This window comes from Salvia miltiorrhiza, chromosome 7, assembly GCF_028751815.1.
Source record: "Salvia miltiorrhiza cultivar Shanhuang (shh) chromosome 7, IMPLAD_Smil_shh, whole genome shotgun sequence".
NCBI lineage: Eukaryota > Viridiplantae > Streptophyta > Magnoliopsida > Lamiales > Lamiaceae > Salvia > Salvia miltiorrhiza.
Window position 1 is genome coordinate 18,253,336 of NC_080393.1, and position 20,747 is coordinate 18,274,082.

The window sequence follows — 20,747 nt, forward strand, 5'->3', positions numbered from 1 at the left end:
CATCAAATTTCTTCCCCAATATTTCCTTCTTCCCCAAATATTCCCTTCTCATAGTTGCGACCACTTGGTGAGCATTAGGGACCACCATTGTTGGAAGTTTGCAGTGGACCATTGATCATCTTCGAAAACGATGCAAAGGTAGGTGTTTTTTAATGGTTTAAAGCAACTGAATCTTCTGCAAATTCTTGTCGTGTTCTTGGAGTATATAAATTAGGGCTTTTTTCTTGAATGGTATAGATTGATATTTTTACTTGCTAAATTCATGAAATCATCTTATAATTTGTTGATATGTGAAACTTTTCAATTTTAGGTTAGTTCAAAATGTGTGTGGACCTAGTTACATTATGTCTTCATCATGGAGGAGTGTTTAATGAGAATTTGGATTATGTTGGTGGGCATACATATACGTATGAGAACTATGACATATGTTGGGCTCTAGAAAATCTTGGGTACACTGAAATTGTGAAGGTTGGGGTAAGGACATGCATTGGCACTACTTTCATATTTCTCAAGGATGATGAAAATGAATGGAAAAAATTTGTTGGTGAAGCTATTGATAAAGTGAAGAAAACAGTAGACTTGTACTTTGAAGATTTGACTGAGAATAGTAGTGAGGATGAAGACTTTTATTTGATTGAAGAGTCTAATCCAGATGATGTATTAGATGATTGTGATTTCTCAGATGAGGATGATGAGGTACTACAAACTAGATATAAAATTAGACAACATAAATTGGATGCAACTAGGGACCATTTAGGAATTGTAGATGAGCAAGCAACTGCTACTTTGTCTGATAAACATGTGATGTGTAGACCTTATGCAAATAATTGTGAAGATAAGAAATTCAAATTTCAACTTGGCATGAAGTTTTCAGATCGCAATGAGTGCAAAGAAGCAATAATCATGTAGAATATCCTCAATGGATATAACATAAAATGGCTAAAGAGTTCCAAAGACAAATTGAAGGCAGCATGTGTTGAGGGGTGTCCTTGGTCGTTGTATGCTAGCAAACTTGGTAAAGAGCCTACATTTTGTATTAAGGTATTGAATGATAAACACACATGTGTCAGAGCCAAACATAATAGGCAAGCAACTAGCCATTGGATTGCAAAGCAATTTTTGGATGTGTTTAAGATGAATCCAAACACGCAAGCCAAAAAATTACAAAAAGAAGTGCATTTGAAGTTTGGCATACAGTTAAGAAGGGCCTTGACTTATAAAGCAAAAGGGATTGCATTACATATGATAAGAGGCTCATGCACAGAGGACTACAAGAAGCTTTGATCTTATGTATCAGAGTTAAGGAGAAGTAACCAAGAAGGGAGGTTTGAGTTGAGGACTTACATTGACAAATATGGGAATTGCATATTTCAAAGAATCTTTATAGGGTTTTCTGGTTTAAGAAAGGGATTTATTGTGGGTTGTAGAAGATTAATTGGTTTTGATGCATGTTTTCTAAAAACTGATGTGGGTGGAGTACTTTTGGCAACCATAGGGAAGGATTCTAATAAGCAAATGTATCCTATTGCGTAGGTTGTTGTTGAGAAAGAGAATGAAGAATTATGGTCGTGGTTTTGTGAAGTGCTTTTTAACACACTTGGTAGTGATGATGGCCTTGGTTGGTGCTTCATGTCAGACAAACAAAAAAGCTCATGATTTTGTTCATGTTGACAGCGTGCATCAAGCTTTGGGTTACTTGTAGCAGATTCTGGAATTATGTTTTGGAGAGTAAGACTTGTGTAATTGACTGTATATCAGATTCTACAAATGTGCAGCTAACATGAATTATTTGTTTTTGTTTAATGAAACATTTGCTAATGTTAAATTTATGTTCATTCACTTGCAGAACCATGGAAGTAAGCGAGCATAGTTTGTGGCCACATCTAGAGCTCCAATAGACTATGCTAAAGTAAGAGGGGGAATGATGAATCACGCCTGATAACAAGAGCTCCACGAACTTCTCAAAATGACTGCAGTCAAGTTGTGAATCCCACACCACCAAGTTGATAATTCAATACTTGTGAAACTTTTCTTTACAGACTATATGACTTATAAATTTAGAATAGCTTGTGGATTTTCTGAATTTTGGCTTTTGGATTTGGATAATTTAGAATAGCCTTCAAGACTTGTGGAGATAGCTCTTTTTGTACAGCCTTTTCGGCTCTATCTTGTAAAATCTTAATGAATGAAACAAGTTGTTTTGATTGCTTATTTTGTTTTCAATTCTTTGCACATTAGTTTCTAAGATAATGCACACTTGACTTCCACATATTAAAAGAGTGCATATTATGTATATTAGTCAAACGAGCTTAACAATACTGTATCAAATGTATAATAGAAAACAAAATAACCCTAGAATCCCTTGTTACAGTACTTAGCAATTTAGTTGCCTAAAACTACAGGAGGAAGAGAAACTCAACAACGTTTGTCACTAAATAGAGAAAAAGATTTTCCAAATTCTGAAATATGAATATTATGAAACAGAAGACTCCCAACAAGTTTGATTAATTGCATCATTTAGAGCTTCCAGAACAGACTTGGGCCAAAGATTATTCTGAGTTTTTCTAAGAGCATGAGTTCACTCCGAAGCAGGAGAGCTGGAGTTTACCTGAATTAAGGAGGCAGAGCTTCATAGCCGCCTGTGGCCAACTTGTAATAATGCACTCTTATGTATGCACTCTTATGTGTGCACTCTTGATAATGCACTCTTAAGTATAAACCAAGATAAAGGGGATTTCAAGACAGCACCCTTTCAGGCATTTTGTAGAACACTTTACCAGCACACTTCATATGAGAGCATTTCGTGTACATCTGAAGCAATAAAGAGGACGATTATATTTCATATGAGCAGTATTAGTTCTCTACTACAGTTAAAGAGGACGATTATATTCAGAAAGATTTTAGGAAATGAACTTTAGACAAAAACAAATTCGCAATCAAAGGACGATCGATGAACTTTGAGGAAGAAGAAAATTTTGGAGAACATATGTAAGAGAGTATTGGCACGTTCATAGAAAAAAATATTGGGGAAGAAGGAAATTTTGGGGAAGAAATTTGGTGTTTTGTTTAAACTTTGCGTAAGAAATAAGGATGTAATTGTGTTTATTAAGCTTGTTTTTTTTGGGTGTGTTAATGAGGTGGAATTGGTGTATTAATGAAGTGGAATAGTTTTATTTATTTATTTAATTATTTATATAAAAAGAGGTCCACCTCAGACTCTGATAAGATGAGTCATCTTTCTGTCACCAGATTTTGGACAGCGGGACATTTTGTGGAAAATGCTGAAAGTTCTGGGTTTTTTATGAGTAAGTTAAAGTTCGGGACATTTTGTGGAAAATCCTAAAAGTTCGGGACATAAAACACTATTAACCCTTATTAAATTATTGATTTATCAAAAAAAAGTATGGAATTTACCTGCAAGGAGATGATTACTGGATAATCCATATAACTATTTTTGTTGGCATGCAATGCATTATACGTGTGATAGAATTTTAAATTGTTTAATAATGTATGGGACTTGCCTGAAAATGAGATGATTAATTACTGGATACATGTAATTATTTTTGTTGGCATGCAATGCATTATGCATGTGATAGGATTTTAAATTATTAAATAATTAAATGTCTAATTTTGCCAATGAGACCTAGTTTAAGTGGCAAACCTGAGACAAACTGAGAATGTTGAATTCTAAGAGCATCTCCAGCGCATAGGGAAGGAGCCACATCGGGCCGGGAAAGGGGCGTGCCGCACGCTGGAGAGGCGCAGCGGCACGACCCCAATGTTCTGTGGAGAACCGCGGCTCTATCGAGTTTTGGGCAATCGCGTGTCATACACGCGCGAATAATAAAAAATTAAAATTAAAATTTGAATTTGAAATTCGGCCGTTGTACATTCACTTTTCCTTTTTTTTTTCTTTCTCTTGTTTTAACCGTTGGCTTTCAACAGATAGTATAGGTTTTTAGTTATTTATTTTCTTTTTTCATATCTATATGTAACCCTTCATATTTCATTCAAATCATTTTCAAGTGTAGAAATGAGATTAAATGAAAATGAGAATTTAAGAATTCCGATAAAGCCTTTGCATTAGAGAGGGGAGGTGCTAAAGTGGGGATCACCTCCCATTGGAGATGCTCCAATAGATGGCCGGTGTGGACCGTAGTGTTTGCAAAATAAATCAAAGGCCATTATAATTCGACAATTGTACCCAAAAGAAAAATGGTTATGAAAGACAAAAAAGAACAACGATGAATAGAATTATTCTTGGGTAAATTTGGTCTAAAACCATAATGAATTTCTAAATTTTGGGTTTTCCCACAATCTTTCATTCTTGTTTCAAAATGGAGTACATAATAAATCATTTTTTTTGAAATTTTTCATCACGTGACTTTTCGGTGAACTTTTAAATGACGTGACGCCGAACTTGGATGAGGTGACATATTTAACGGAAGGGACTAGAAACGACGTCGTTTTAGCACCTACTCATTTAAAATCTTGAAAATCTAAGTCTAGGGTTTGGAACTCAATTTTTTTTTATAGATTTCTATCTTTCCTACGCCATTACAGGAGAAATTGCAACAATTTCATGGCTTCAAAAATTCATGATCAGAGAATTTAAATTCATGGAATGAGAATCCACATAAAATTTGTAAGCATGGGTACCAGGCTGATGTCAAAACGAATCATTCAATAATCCGTACCGATGCTATTATTGTTGTCGAACAAGAGCTGTAATTCCTAACTTTTCTGATTTGTAATTTTGATTTTCGATTTTCTTGTGATAAGAAGATAATTGCAATTACTTTGAATGGCTTGACCCGGTTATCCCAGCATACCCGAAGCATTTTTTTAAAAGAATCTATCCTCGTGGGTAATTCCAAAAAAAATAATTTATTATATATTTTAGAACAAGAATGAAAAATTGTGAAAAAAACCAAAATTTGAATATTTATTATAATTTTACACCAAATTTACCCATTATTCTTCGCTTTTATTGAAAAAAACATACTAAAATTTTTTAATTTCCACCCTTCTCTAAATCTACCTCTTAATTTGTGAGTTGGGCCCAATAGCAAGGCCCAGTATGTCAATATCAATTATCGCATATGTTTTGGATTAATTTTTGGGGGTTACCAAGGAAACGAAATTTGAATAGCAAAAAGAGAATATTTCGAACTTTATACGATTTCAATGAATGAAGTTTGACCTCTAGGCTCTAGGTCCAATTCAACTAGGTCTTACTATTATTTATAGTCTTATATATTTATCTATATATAGTTTTAAGTGTTAATAGCACAACACCATTTAGATGCAGTTCTAGAATTATTACTTCTGTCACAAGAGTGTTGATCTGTTAAAATATTTACTGACCACAAAAGTTACACTTTTCAAAGTAAAAGTATTGCTTGTGTTCAAATTCTTCAAAAGTGGATTGTATTAAATGACAAGAAAATTTTGGATTTCGCTCAAAAAAAAAAAAAAATTGGGATATGGAGAAATAAATAAATGTATAAAGAGTGATGCGATGCACTCGTATTATTATTAGTCATAAATTATTCAAATAGAAAATTTTGATTTATTTAAATTTTTTTCCGAAACAATTTTTTTTGGTTAATATATTGTATTATTCACATTATAACTATTTATTTTTTTATTTTGAAACATAATAAATAAATGTTGCCGTGCTGCCACATTATTTAGCCACATTATGACTAGTTATAAATTAGTTAAATTGGAAAAAACTTAATTCATTGTTTTTTAAAAATTAAAAAAGAATTTAGCTATTATATTGCATCATCCACATTGTAGATATTTTTCGTATTTTTTATTAGGAAAACATAATATGAATAATAAAGAAAAATAAGTTAAATTATTATGTTATTAAAAAATAAATTAAATTAATTACGTTTAATAATTTTAACTAATTTATGACTATCTAATATTGGTCGATAAATTTATTTACAAAAGAAGAAGAAGGAGTGAAATAAAAAATAAAAAAAAAGTGGGAATAATTGAAGAGGGGGGGAGGGGAATGGGAGAGGAGAAATGTGGGAGAAAGGAAGGAAAGAGATAGGTCTTTAATGTCAGAGAATTCAGTAAAAGAGTTCAGAAGAGATTCCACATGCGGAAAATTACGAATTATGTAATCGTCCTTTTCTGATAACCCCCAAAACTACGCACACACACATTCCACCATCTCGTGATTCACCCACTCCTACTCCTACTTTGCAATTGCAACCAATATTATATTATATTCTACTAATTTTTTCAAATCATTAATATTCTTAGCTCACACAATAAATATTTTATTTCATCAACTGCAATTGCATTTGAATGGAGTACTATTTTTATGTATGTGACGCACATCATTATCATAATATCAATATAAAACTCCGTGTGAGTCAAATGCCTTCAAAATAGTCTCAAATGTAAATAAGATTAAGGAAAAATTACAATTTAATACTTAAATTATTCACCTTTTCATAAGTACGTTTCGATCTAAATGATGTTTTATGATTCAGCGTTGTTATTTCATTTAGATCATAATGTAATTGTGAAATGGTCAATAATTTAGTTATTAATGTTTAATTTTTCACTATCCGACGTCAATATTATTGAACACAAGCTATTTCTTGGATGCTAATGCAAATATTAGACCATCTTTATCGGCAAAAAAAAAATTGCCATGGTTGACCGCCACATCAGTAAAACAAATAAAAAAAAGTTAAAAAATAAAAAGGGTGAAACCAGCCATGGTACACGAGAAAAATGAGACCGTGTGGTCTCTCTCTCTCTCTTCTATATTTCTATCAATGAGAAAGAGACACTTGTCTCCATTCTATTGGCTTTGTAGATTTTATTTAAGTTATTATATAAAATTATCATATCTTTTATATAAAATATTAAAAACATTAAAATTTATATCTTTTTATTCTCTACAAATAGGGACCACTCTTGCTATATTTTAACATACCTTTAAATTCTCTTATTTTTCCTCTACATAAAATTATTTCCAAAAGAATTAATTTGTAAATTCAACATATTTACAACATATTTTTTGTTCATTCTTTTTGAATTTTTATTAATTTGTTATTTTTCTATTTTAATTTATATTTAATATTACTAAAACTATTACGACTAAAAACAATAATAAAATAATTATATATAATGTTGTAGTTGGGTGGTCATTGATAAATCAACAAAAAGAGAGGTGGTTAGGTTGGGATGAATATTAATGATATGGAAAAAAGAGAAATTAATTAAATATTGAAGATGGTTGGATGGTTGCTGATAAACATAGTCTTATAATAATCATAAGTGACCCGGGTTCGATCCCTCTTGGGAGCGAATTGGAGATTGGAGATATAAGGTGGATTTGGTGAATGGAGAGATAAGGTGGTTCTTAGAGTGGATGGGGAACTAATTACTAACATCTAACATGTCTTTACCCGATCAAAAAAAATATATATAATAATATGTTTTCATAAGATTCAATTTACCTATCATTAGAATAAAAAATTAGAAGGACAAAGAATGAAAACGTGAGTACTTAGTTCATTTAAGCTAGGATATAGCTCAAATGAATCTACTCAAGATAATTTTATAACTTTTTCAATAAATGAAGATAATTTTAAAATTTTACATTATTTGTTTAAGATTTCAAAACCTATTCCTAGGATTGAAAAATGAAATATAAGTAAAATGAAGGGCGAATATGCAAAATATCCATCTGCAGACTGCAGTCATGCCTTGTGCTAGTTAAGTGCGCTTTAGGTAGCCCACGAACAACTACACAACTCGTTTCCCTAAAATAAATATTAAAAAAATATACTAACAATTAACTGTTGTATAAACCCCCAGCCCCAGGCATTCTTTTCGGTTACTGTGTTTTCAATTTCGCACCTCTATTACTTAATTTTTTTATTGTACCTTAAAAGATGACAGATTAATTTCAAGACATCATACCACGTTATAACATGCATTATAAGCCATCTAATATTAATAAGAAAATCCAATAAATCTTTTATGAAAATTCCCCTGCATAACATGTTACTCCATAACTTTATTGGTAAAGAGTAGTTACTATATAAAATTAAATTGGAAAGATATTAGTAGAGAGTAATTATTATACTATAAAATAAAATTGAAGAAAAAATATTATATACTTCATCCGTCCGCGATAACTGTGGTCTTTTTATCATTTTTGTCCATCCACAATAAGTATGACCTTTCTATTTTAAGACATATACCATTATAGTTTAACTTATTCATACACAATATTTACAAAAAAATCATCTCACAAATTATTTATTAATTATCTAATAAATTAATTTGATGAGATTATTTCTCCACTTAGTACACACTTCCCAATATTTTTATAAAATTTGTGTCCTCCTATTTGTACCACATTTATAGTAAACAAAGACAGTAATATATTTTTAATAAAGAAATGCCTACTATATTCTTGAAAAAGGGAAACATAGTAACAAAGTTTCAACCAACACTAAGAAGGTTGGCTTGACTCTATTGTAGATTTTAGGGGGTAATTTATATATAGTCTATTTTTTTTTTACGTGGAAAAGATGTAATATAAACTATGAAATGTCATCATCACTTACAACTTCTTGCAACCATGGAGGAAAATCCTCCGTCGAAGCACGGGATTGCACACAATTAACTAGGGTTGTAATCGAATCAAATCGAAGCAAATATCAACATATTCTATTCGTATTCGTGAAATGATACTAATATTCGATTCGTGATTCGATTCGATTTTGAATATTAAATTCGATTCGGTATTCGATTCGTTGATATTTTCAAATTATTCGATTCGATTCGAGTATTCGATTCGTCTTTTAAAAGTACCTTAATTTTTTTTCCGAATACTCGATTCCAATATTCGATTCGAGTATTCGACTTGTATTCTATATTATTCGATTCGAAAATATTCGATTCGAAATTTTGAAGGAAATAAAAAATGGGCCAAATCGATTGGGTGAAGAAAATGGATCATTTGCATCCCTCATTTTCCCAACAACTTCCAAATTCAATCACTGCAAAATTCAGAATATGAAAAATAAACAAATAAATATGACTAATTGAAGTACAGACACTGAGAAATGGAATCGTATGATTGAATCATATCATAAATATGCATGAGAAGTAATCTTCCTAATTACCAACAAAATCAAAATGAATCACGTAGTCAAAATTGGACTTCACTAACAGGAAATAAATCAACACCTCCAAAATTCATTTCTTGAACTGAGAATTTATATTGATAGTGCTAGTCTGATCGATTTAAAGGGGATCCCGAGCTGAGGACGTCTCTCCTCGACGGCAGCAGGAACACAACAGATTGTTGATGCATTGTGTTTGGAGATTATTCAGATCTGAGTTCATAAATTTAGAGATCTGAGTTGCGATCATTCAGATCTGAGTTCCGACGCCGTTTACTCCACCCAGCGGCGACCCCTCGCCAGTCGCCGATCCCGCCGCGCAAGAGCTGTATCGCACAGTAGCAGCATCCAGAGCTTCAGATCTGACCAGTCTTCTGCGCCCGCCGGCTCGCGCGCGACAGTCTAACCGGCCAACGGTGGCGCGTACGGCGCATCCCGATGCGAGCGACAGCAGCAGCAGCAGAGCAGCACCGAGCGCACCGGTGCGCGCAGAACAGCAGAGGCACCGCGGTGTTGGGGGAGAGAGCGACGCCGCGGCGGAGAAGATGGGGCAACAGCAGACGGTGCGGCGTGCGTGGAGGAGAGGAGAAGAAGTGCGAGACGGCCGCTGGAAGCTTGGAAATTGAAAATGGTTTCAAATCTTGAATGGCGGCGCCGCGTGCGTGGGGAAGAAGATGGAATTGGAATTTGGAAATGGAGGCGCGGTAGAAATCAATTAGGGCTAGAGTTGTTTTTTTTACTATTTCTTTTAAAAAGAGGGTTAAAAAAATTAGATATTTCAAAAATACAAATTCAAATGTTAATATTCTATATATATAGTGTATATATACAATTGGGGTCAGAATTAAATATTATAAAATTATAATTAAAATATTATATATATATATATATATATATATCGAATCGAATATCTACGAATATCGAATCGAATATCAAAATTTCATATAAGTATTTGAATAATAATCGAATCGAATCGAATATTTGTTATCGAATACGAATCGAATAATTTCGAATACGAATCGGGCAATTTCGAATCGAATCTCGAATCGAGCAAAATTATTCGATTCATTTACAACCCTACAATTAACAACAAATCGGGCTAGCCTGTGAGCCACTTTATTGGCATCACGAAACATATGGAAAATCCCAATGACAAGATCCGAGCACGTCACCTCCACAATATCCCGGATATCATTCAACACCAAGTCTTCATCTTCTTCAGTATTAGCCAAAATACAAATCGCAAGACAAAAGTCGGTGTAAATCACAATAGGGATGATACCAAACTCCATACTAACCATGATCCCATCAACCACAACTAATATTTCACCCATACGAGAACCTAAAGTTGGCCTTGACTTTTTTGCAACAACAACATGAACTCTGCCATCGTGATCGCGGATCACAACCCCCAACCTATAGCAGCTCAAATCTGAGTTGTAGCTCGCATCGAAATGGACACGGAATTGCCCCAACTTGGGCTTCTGCCATCTGCGTTCTCCCACTTTAAACCCCAAGCTCTCATATTTTCGTATGATTACATTAGCTTGCTGATAGGACTCCGAAAGTGCCACACATGTGCTCTCTGAAACCCCTTCCACATACTGCCCACTCCTAGATTGTTTTCGGGATTAATGAGGTTATTGAGAGCTCTCCAGACGAAAATTTTCATTTTTGGTACAATGGAGATGGACTATACCAGTTTACTCCACAATTTACAATTTGTTTTACTAGCATTCTCATCTTGTTCATAATATCCTATTCCAGCCAAATATGCCTACTTAATTGAAACATTGACTTTGGGTTCCAAACCCCATCATATATCATCATGCGACCTGGTTTTGTTGATCGGCGTGTTGAAAATATCATGTTGTTCATAAGGCAAGAATAAATCATACACCTTAGCGCGATCCTAGTCTCCATTCTCAGATAACATCTCATACACCCTCATATTTTTGTTCCGGCCATTAGTCGTCCAATCAATAAGGCATTCTTTAAGTCCTTTAGCACACTTATCTCTAAACACGGACATCCTCGTGCCATCCCCAATACTCCAAATACGCCAATATTTTTCTAAATCCTGACTACCAATTATGAATCTTTATATGAACAAACTGTTGGCTTTGACCGGGGCCGCCATAATATCCCCATCTTTGAAGTATCTAGCTCGAAACACTTTAATTAGTCACCAAAGCATTCAAGTTTTTAATCATCCTCCATATTTTCTTAATTAGCCAATAAGTCCTTATTGAAAACTTTGAGATTGCAAAGTCCCATACTCCAAGATCTTTTTTGCTGAATTTACAGGCTTGATTTAATAAACACATGCTGGGCAATATGCCGATGGCTATTTAAAGGCATAAACATACTGAAGTATTTCATCATTCTTTGTATCGATAATAAGGATGTTGGGGTTGGGAATGAGCATTCATTGAGGATATGGATATGTGGTTGTACTTTTCATGAGGCTCGTACTCATTTCAAATCATATGTTATGCGATGAGCGTCAGAGCGTGCATGGTGAAAAAGCAACCAAATGAGATAGGCGGTTCGAGTAAGACTTACCATTTATATGGACCCACTTGGGCTTTACAAATTTGGTTGTGTGAAACCATTTATGCGGATCCACTTGGGACATATGCATGGATACTGAGACACGAAACTAAAGCTACTTAGGTGTTTGATGCGGACGACTTTTGAAAATTAGCAGTTGACTATAGTTATTTTTTCCATAAATAGGTCACTTTTTATTTTCTACATTTTTATTGCGTGTATGTTAAATTTATCTTTCGTTTTTTCTACCTAGCTATAACGTTATGTCACCCTTCTAGGTATCTCTATGAGAGGAGACCGAAGAGTTGTATTATTAGATGTTATCCTTACTTGATTTCTTCGTTATTCGGTCTGCCTCATGGACGATATGCTGGAATGACGAAACAGATGTTGACCAACAACTGCAAATTACTTTTTTTTTTTAGCAGAAAAATGGAGCAACTTTATTGATCCGGTACCAGCAGTACCAAAGAAATACAAAGGGGAAAGAAAAGGATGAGAAAGGGAGAATAAAAGACAAACAAAAGCATCCGTTCAAGACTCTCCAGACGAAGCAGCGGTGAACCAACTCCTGAAATCCTCTGATGATTTCTGCACGTTATGGATCGTCATCCAACTCCACAATCTCGACTTAAGCTCAACAATCATCTTGTACGAGTTCCACTCGCCTAGTTGGAATTTGCACTCATTTCTCAATTTCCAGATACTCCAAATAACTCCAGACCACACACTAAGTAGGAACCGTTTTTCTTTCTTACAACCAAGATTGATGAAGGCGTTAAGATCAAAGTTGTCTTTCTTACAACCAAATTACTTGTCTTTCTCGTTGAGATCAAAGTTGGATTATTTTTTATTTGGAAAGCATTGGGTTAAAAGTAGTATTGTTGAATGGTATCAATCTTCAACGAGACCCTTTTTTTATCTATTCGTTTGTAGTCAATGTGTGTATGATCCAATCAACCATTGTAGTCTAATTCCTCATAAATCTCTCACATCAGACTACCACGATAAAAGATTTCCCACAACCATATGAATACAACAATCTCATTGTTGCCTATGTACTCAGCCCTCTCCCAATGGACACCATGACGCATAACGACTACTCAAAACACCATTTGCTTAAAACAATATAAAAAAATAGTGTCAATTGAAGAAAGTAACATCCATGTCACAAAACCCTTACCGTGTACATAAAAACTTTAAGTGTGTATAGAACTATGTTTAAAATAACAGCGGTGCCCACAATACTCTAATCATGTACATAAAAAATAAAACTAACCTTGTACAAAATAGTTTCTTAATAAAAATAGGATTTTTGATACCACAACCAAGTCCAAAACATGTCATACGTCAACTATAAAACATAAACTACAAAAGCAAAATCACAAATTTTACAACCGTATCCTTATAAATATAATCGTGCACGGTTTCATGTATTGTAGAATTTAAACCGTGTCACCTAGTTTAATTGCGATTTAACGTGTTATTTATCCAATAGTTGGTTCTCACTAATAAATTACTATTTTAGAAATGTTAAATCATCATTACAATAGATTAAATCATAATCGTGTAATCGTGCATTTGTAGGATATGCATTAAAATTAATACACGACTTACAAATGCAATTTTATTTTAATTTCAAGAAACCGTGCACAAAGTCATCAAATTTCAAGTGATTTTTTTTTTCTGCAATGTTTTTATTGATGGATTTAAATTAAATTGTAGGTATAGATCGAATCATATATTTAAGTTCACAACAACTTATCTTACAACTAATGAATGCGAATTAAATACGAGTTGTACATTGTTTCAGCCGATAAATGAGAATGTCAACCAAATATTAATAATTATTTTTTAATTCAGGCGAAAAAAAGAGAGAAAATATGTTAGCCATAATAATTGTTTTTTAATTGGTTCAGAAAAAAAAAAGATATATTCACCAAAAAAAATTAAATGACAAATCAACGTCATTTACTTTTTGACTTGTATATTACCACTAAAACTTATCTAGTTTAGTCAAGTATATATGGAACCTATCAAGAACTGGGCTTGGTATCTCCATTAACGTCTCTCGTTAATTTCCTCATTATAGTATGTCGGGTGTACCTCTTCACGTTGTGAATGTTAGGTGAATATATTATAGAGTAAAATTTTGGAATAGTCAAAATGGATCATAAAACACAAATTATGGTCACTCATTGAAAAAACATAAATTTTGGCTATTTTTATAGCTTTGGGACGTTTTTGCCCTTAATTGGACGGACTGGGTAGGGTCAGGAGCACGGGTCGCGTGCCGGGTAGGATCAGGCACGCGGGTCGAGTTAGGCACTTATGACACTATTAGTGCCATAAGTGTCAACGAAAATTTTTTTTTACTCCCCCTGCCCTGTCTACCCCCCAGACCCCCGACCCCACCCACCCCCAAGCCAAAAACAAAAAAAAAATTACTCCCCCTAGATAAAAATAAATCAAATTTTACTTTTGTTATTTTATTTTATGGCACTAAATAGTGCCATAAGTGCCAACGAAAATCAAAATAAAATAAAGTAAAATGGTCTTTTTAGCACTTATGGCACTATTAGTGCCATAAGTGCCAAACATGCAGAACAAATATAGAAACAACAACATCATCTAAACCCTAAATAGAACATTTAAACCCTAAATAGATAATCTAAACCCTAAATGGATAATCTAAACCCTAAATGGAATATCTAAACCCTAGGGGAAGTGTTTAAAAAGTTCATTTTGGCTTGAGGGTGGGTGGGGTCGGGGGTCTGGGGGGGTAGACAGGGCAGGGGGAGTAAAAAAAATTTTGTTGGCACTTATGGCACTATTAGTGCCATAAGTGCCTAACCCGACCCGCGTGCCTGATCCTACCCGGCATGCGACCCGCGCTCCTGACCCTACCCAGTCCGCCCAATTAAGGGTATATTAGGCATATTGCCTAATTAATGGCCATAATTTGTGTTTTTTCAATTAGTGGCCAAATATTGTGTTTGCATGTTCAATGTGGCCATTTGACATCATTGTTTCTATATTATATATATCTAACGAGAGTACACACAAAAAAGAAAAATAATACTCCCTCCATTATGATAAGTATTCCTTTTTGGATTGTCCCCCAAAGTTTGATCACTTTTTTTATATGGTAAATTTTTTTCCCTTTATTCATATTTTTATTTTTTCACCTACCACACTTAACACACTAAATACCAGTTCTTTAAAACCCGTGTCGAAAAGAAAGTGATCAAGCTTCACGGGATGAGGGAGTAATAATAAAAGAGCGAAAATTTAAAATGCTCTATTCCTTAAATTATATGTGAAAAATGCCATATTTTATAAACATAAACTTTTTATGCCATATTCTTTAAATACTCCTGATGTTGATGAGTTTGCTTGGTTTTTTGTGAAAGTCTTACACATTTGAACGATTTGACAACTATCAGTAATAAATGTGTAAGAAAAATATGAAAAAGACAAAACGATTTGACAGTTATCATTCAATAGTACATCTAATTGGTGGGTGACTAGATCATCTGACCGCCTGAGCAGTCAAATGTTTAAGACTTTCACAAAAAATCAAGCAAACCCATCTACATCAAAGGGTAAAATAGTTTCTTCACTTAAATTTGATCATAAATACTTAAATTTATAAAGTATGACACTTTTAACATACAACTTAAGGAATATGACATTTTTACCTATTAACGCATAATGAAATACTCCAAAGCAAATTAAGGGGGGGGTGTATTCATTCAGGAATTTTATAGATTTTCAAAATCCAAGGATTTTAAAAGTCTATGGATTTCACACAGATTCTTTTGTGTATTTTAGAATTCTAATAGGAATCTACACAAATTTTGGACGGATTTTATCATGAATTTGACGGGATTTTTATGGATTTTAAACCCAAAATTCCAGCATCCGTTGGCGCAAACGAGCGCTGGACCCAGCGCCCAGCGATCCCAGCGACCGCTGGGCCCAGCGAGCTATATAAAACCTGCTATCCGCAGGCGTTGGGATCCAGCCGGCACTGGCTTCTTCGAGCCGCGGCCGCTGGATCCCAGCCGGCGCTGGCATTTCAAGATTTCTGAATTCTCGTGGTCCGAGCTCGGATTTGTTCATGTGTATTTTTTGAATGAAATCCATGGAAATAAGTCCAATGTTAAAATTCATAGATTTTTAAATACACCCAAATTTTCATAGAGTTTTAAAAGTCTTGAACGAATACACTCAGATTTTTATAGACTTTTAAAAGTCTTGAACGAATACACCCAAATTTTCATAGATTTTTAAAAGTCTTGAACAAATACACCCAAATTTTTAAAGTCTGCAGAAATCTATTAAAGTCTTGAACTAATACACCCCCTAAATTGAAGAATTTGGCAAATGTAGAGACATAAATAAATTTAAACATAATATCTTTTTGGAAACACAAGCTTTGAACTTAAATGTTTTTTAGAGGGTAAAGACGATAATGTTATTTCAAATCGGATCTCACGGTACTTAACAACTAGACATGCAAGATTATGCATTGTCGTATTGGCCTCACGCCGAACATGAGAAAACTCGAAAATCTCATGTTGTCTCGCATGCTTAAAAACTTTAAACAGCTCGTCACACAAAGAGTCATGCGAAACATGAATAGCCATAAAGAATCAGGAAAAACATGTATGGGACCAAGATCATGCTCTAGACAAAGCTTTCGACTGAATTGTGGTTTATAATCTTAATTAGAAAACTAACAAAATCTTGAAAAGTATTCATCTTAAAATATGGAAAGACCACACTTATTATGGACGGACGAAATGATAAAAAGATCACACTTATTATGGACGAATAGAGTATAATCCATGATAGAATTTAAAACCATTAGTCTTGAGATTTACAATTAAGATACATTCTCTTAATTTGATTATAAATTTATTATGAGAAAAAAAAAAGATGATTTTTATTTATCAATGAGAACATACTCTTAGATGTAAACCTTAGATGTGTCATTATACACGATCACGGACTCTTAATTCCCCTTAAACCAATATCTCCTTCGAATAACAATTGCCTATTAAAATATTCTAATAAACACGATCAATAGTTTAATTAATTAGTCCCAATTATTTAATCACATATTTATTAGTCCTTATTTAGTCATAATGCGAAAGATTAAAAATCTTGCACAAACAGCAGCACATATTTACTCTTGTGCATCCACAAGATGTTACTATTTCCAACTCCAAAAAAAAAAGGTTTCTATTTCGTGAGTTCCGAATCTATGAGGCGAAATAGTTCCGAATCTATGAGGCAACATTGTAAAGGGATATAAACATCTTCTCATCATAAAAACAAATAAATAAATAAAAGGGATATCATATCTCAAACACTACGGACTTCAAATAATGAAAAGTAAGACTTTTGTTGAAGAAGGTACTCTCTCAGCTGTAGAGCTTCTCAAAGAAACAAATCACATATACTATCAAACATCTATGCTCTTAATTATTAGTAGCATATCGAATAATAGTACCATATGTATCACATCCATCCAACCTTCATAACTGTGTAACTTTCTTATGCTTCATAAATATTAACGTAATAATCCTAAAATGATCGATACTAAAATTGTAAGCATCAACTTTCCAGTTAAACGTAATTTTTTTTATTTTACGAAAGGTCACACTCATGGTACTATCATATTTAATCAGCTTATTATTGTTATGTGGAATAGTTACCCTTTATCACATGACATTTTAACGTATACTCCTTTCGTCTCATAAGATTGTGTGTGAATGTTGGTGACACACATTTTAATAAATGTTAGTTGAGTGTATTGGAGAGGAGAAATGAGTTCACTTTGTTATAAAGTATGGGTAAAAAATAAGGAGTTGATAATACAGCAGTGTCCAAATACAGTAAATGTATATTTCTGTGGGACATCCCAAAATGAAAAGAAGTGCACACTCTTATGAATGGAGGGAGTATATGCTAAAAACATTATGATCTTTTGGAGAAAATTGTAAGCATGAAATATGCATGGCAAAATTTCTATCATTGGAAAGATGTGTTAGACCATTTTCTCATAAGACAATTTCATGAAAAATTGCAAATATAACACTGAACAACTTTTTAAGTGGACAAATAATTGATGAGATGAAGGAGGCAACACTAACAATATTGGAACAATAGTTATATTTATATGATACCAAATATAATTCGCAAAATAAAAAAGAATACTTTGTATGTTTTGTTCCTTTTATTGATTAAGTTGAAGGATGTGGACATATTTACATATAATAGTATATAGCAAATGATAAGAAATTGCTTAAATGTTTTGCATTTTAGTTTCAAAATTCTACATTTTTACTGAATACTTAATATTTTTTATTTCAATTAATGTATAATTTTAGTCACTTTTGCAAATTCAAAATTTTGATCTATGTAATATTGTACGTTTTAAATATCTTTGTATTTTTTATATAAAAAATGTTTTTTAATAATTATATATCCATTGTTATCAATTACATGTAAAAATCTATACATAGTACATTATGATCGCTTGAGGAACATATACAATTTAATTTTTGTAGCAAAAACTATATTTTGGAGGTAGAAGGCGAATATATTACTAAAAGAAAAAAGTCATACGTTACAATGCCCCCAGGCCTCAGCCAACTAGGGAAACCAACTGCCCAGCAAAAATAATATATGTATTCTACTTTTATGTCAATTTTGTTAGTTTGTTTAATACTAATTCTTTTGACTCCCTTTTTTCTTACGCCCATTTGTTTGTTTGTTTGTTTAAGACTAGAAATTCTTAACCATGAATTTGCAATCAGCTATCCGTTTCAACAAAAAATAAATAAAAAAATATAGCAATCCACTATCATGATTTCTAACAAAAGTTGTTTCCCACGTTTCAATAAGTATAGCTTCATGTTGAATTAATATTAATTTCTGAAATTAATTCTTAAAAAATCAATATCAAAATGATTTGAAATAACAAAATTCTATTGTTGTAATCAATTTAAAATCGATTGCTAAAATTGGATTCCCTTTTTAAAATTGTACTATAATGGACTAATGGAGTGAATTGAATAAGCGCAAGAAAATTATTTTTTTATTATGTACATATTGAAATACTATAATATATTTAGCTAATAACATTAGGAGAGACAAAAAATAAAAATAGAAAATGGTGGTTAGCACGGTGTTGTCCCTATTGGTGCCCTACCTGGTTTTGATTCTTTTCAAGATATCTCACGCGCACTCTAACTCTTCTACACATACAATTTCTCTTCATCTGCCCCTTAAAAACCACAAATTCCACTCTTTCTATCCCTTTTTTACAACACAATTCCTTTCAATTTTCATCAATCTCTCTCCCCATCCATCCATCAAACGCCCACATCACATTTTTCCTTCCTTTTCTGCAAATTTCCGTTTTGATTTGGCTGTTTTAGGCGTTTGTTGAGATTTAGGTAGGATTGGTGGCGGAGAAAAAAAAAAAGAAATGGCAACTCCAAACATGGCTACTATCACAGCATCTCTGGAGAGATCCCTGCAGAACTGCTCCTTGAACCACCAACACAGCAGCAGTAGCAGCAGCAGCAGCGCCAGCGGAGGGGCGGCGCGCCCTTCAGATTCGCCGCCGGGAGACGCCGTCGCCGCCACCTTGGAACTGAATTCCGAAGGCTCCCTCCCTTTTCATTGGGAGCAATGCCTCGATTTAAAGGTAGCAAAATATGGCCCTAGCCCCCAAAAACAGACAAATACGATTTTTATGAGATCGCTTTCGTTATTATTGTGGAGTACTTTGTGTTTTTTTTTTTTTTTTCTTTTCTTTTTTCTACATTTAATGCTGGAAAACCTTAACAGATCCGGCATTACTCCACCTTTGATTTGATTTTGTTTCTTTTGTCCCAAAAATGTTTCTCTTCTTTAATGCCGCATCTTTATTGTGACTACTACTTCATTTAATACCCACTTTACACCTAAAAAAAAAAGGATGTCGAAAATTCCCATTTTGTGATTTCCCCTCAATTTTACATGCAGTTTACATAATAAAAATTGAATGATTAATTACAGAGCGGTGAGATATACTACATAAATTGGAGGACGGGCATGAAGGCGACGGAGGATCCGCGGACGGCGGCGGCTGAGTACGGCGGCGAGTGCTACTCGGAGGAGGACAGCAGCTCGTACGACAGCGACGGCTCGTCATCGGAATCATCCCCTTGTTCCTCAAGAGAGCAATGGAGTGGTAAAAATAATGAAAAAAATTCTTATTATGAAGAAAGGAATGAGAATGAGAATAATTCGAATCCGAATCCGAATCCGAATCCGAATAATAACAACAGTAACGTGCTGGTGGTGGCTGGATGCAAGAGCTGCCTAATGTACTACATGGTGCCCAAACAGCTTGAAATTTGCCCCAAATGTTGTGGTCAACTTCTCCACTTTGATCGATCCGAAAATACCTCCTCTTGAATTTTTTCTTCTTTTCTTTTTGGTGGAGTGTTTAGTATTGGATGTTGATGTGGGCTCTCGAGTTTCTCATATGAGACAAAAAGATTTCTCATTCTTGTTTCAAATTGTTTCATCTTTTTCTCTTGTGCTGTATTTTATTTTATTCATTGCTTTTGTTTTTCATTTCCTGCATTTATGTATTTTGGATTCAGTCGGTTTTTGTTTCTTGTTCATGCATTTATTGCTTTGGGAGGGGGGGGGGGGGTTGTATTTATACGAAGCTGAAGATGAGAAAATGATTGAATGATTTGGGTGAAGATCGTTTGCTGATAATGAAATTTTGTGTACTTCATTTTATTTCATTGAAATCTGAATTGTATGTTAGTGGCAAGATTTTAAGTACAGAAATGTGAGATCTTTTGCTTCTCCACATTTTCGAATTGGTTTTTATTTTATTTTATTTTATTAGAATTGATTTTGAAATGATATTGTTGTGGCATATTTTTTTTTTAAAGGAAATACAGCAAACTGAACTGAAGAGTTAAAAGAGGATAATAG

General features: G+C 33.6%; 1 protein-coding gene across 1 annotated transcript; it reads left to right on the forward strand.

The window, feature by feature from the left end:
• The first annotated feature begins 18,827 nt into the window (after positions 1-18,827).
• LOC130991184 (protein CURLY FLAG LEAF 1-like) lies at positions 18,828-20,407 on the forward strand. Its single transcript, XM_057915278.1, has 2 exons — positions 18,828-19,455; positions 19,809-20,407. Exons 1-2 carry the CDS (start codon positions 19,234-19,236, stop codon positions 20,208-20,210), a joined length of 624 nt encoding a protein of 207 aa, XP_057771261.1. The 5' UTR covers positions 18,828-19,233; the 3' UTR covers positions 20,211-20,407.
• Positions 20,408-20,747: the final 340 nt, after the last annotated feature.

Coding starts and splice junctions, on each gene's coding strand:
- LOC130991184 (XM_057915278.1), top strand. CDS start 19,234: ATGGCAACTCCAAACATGGCTACTATCACAGCATCTCTGGAGAGATCC. Junction 19,456..19,808: donor AGCAATGCCTCGATTTAAAG/GTAGCAAAATAT, acceptor GATTAATTACAG/AGCGGTGAGATATACTACAT.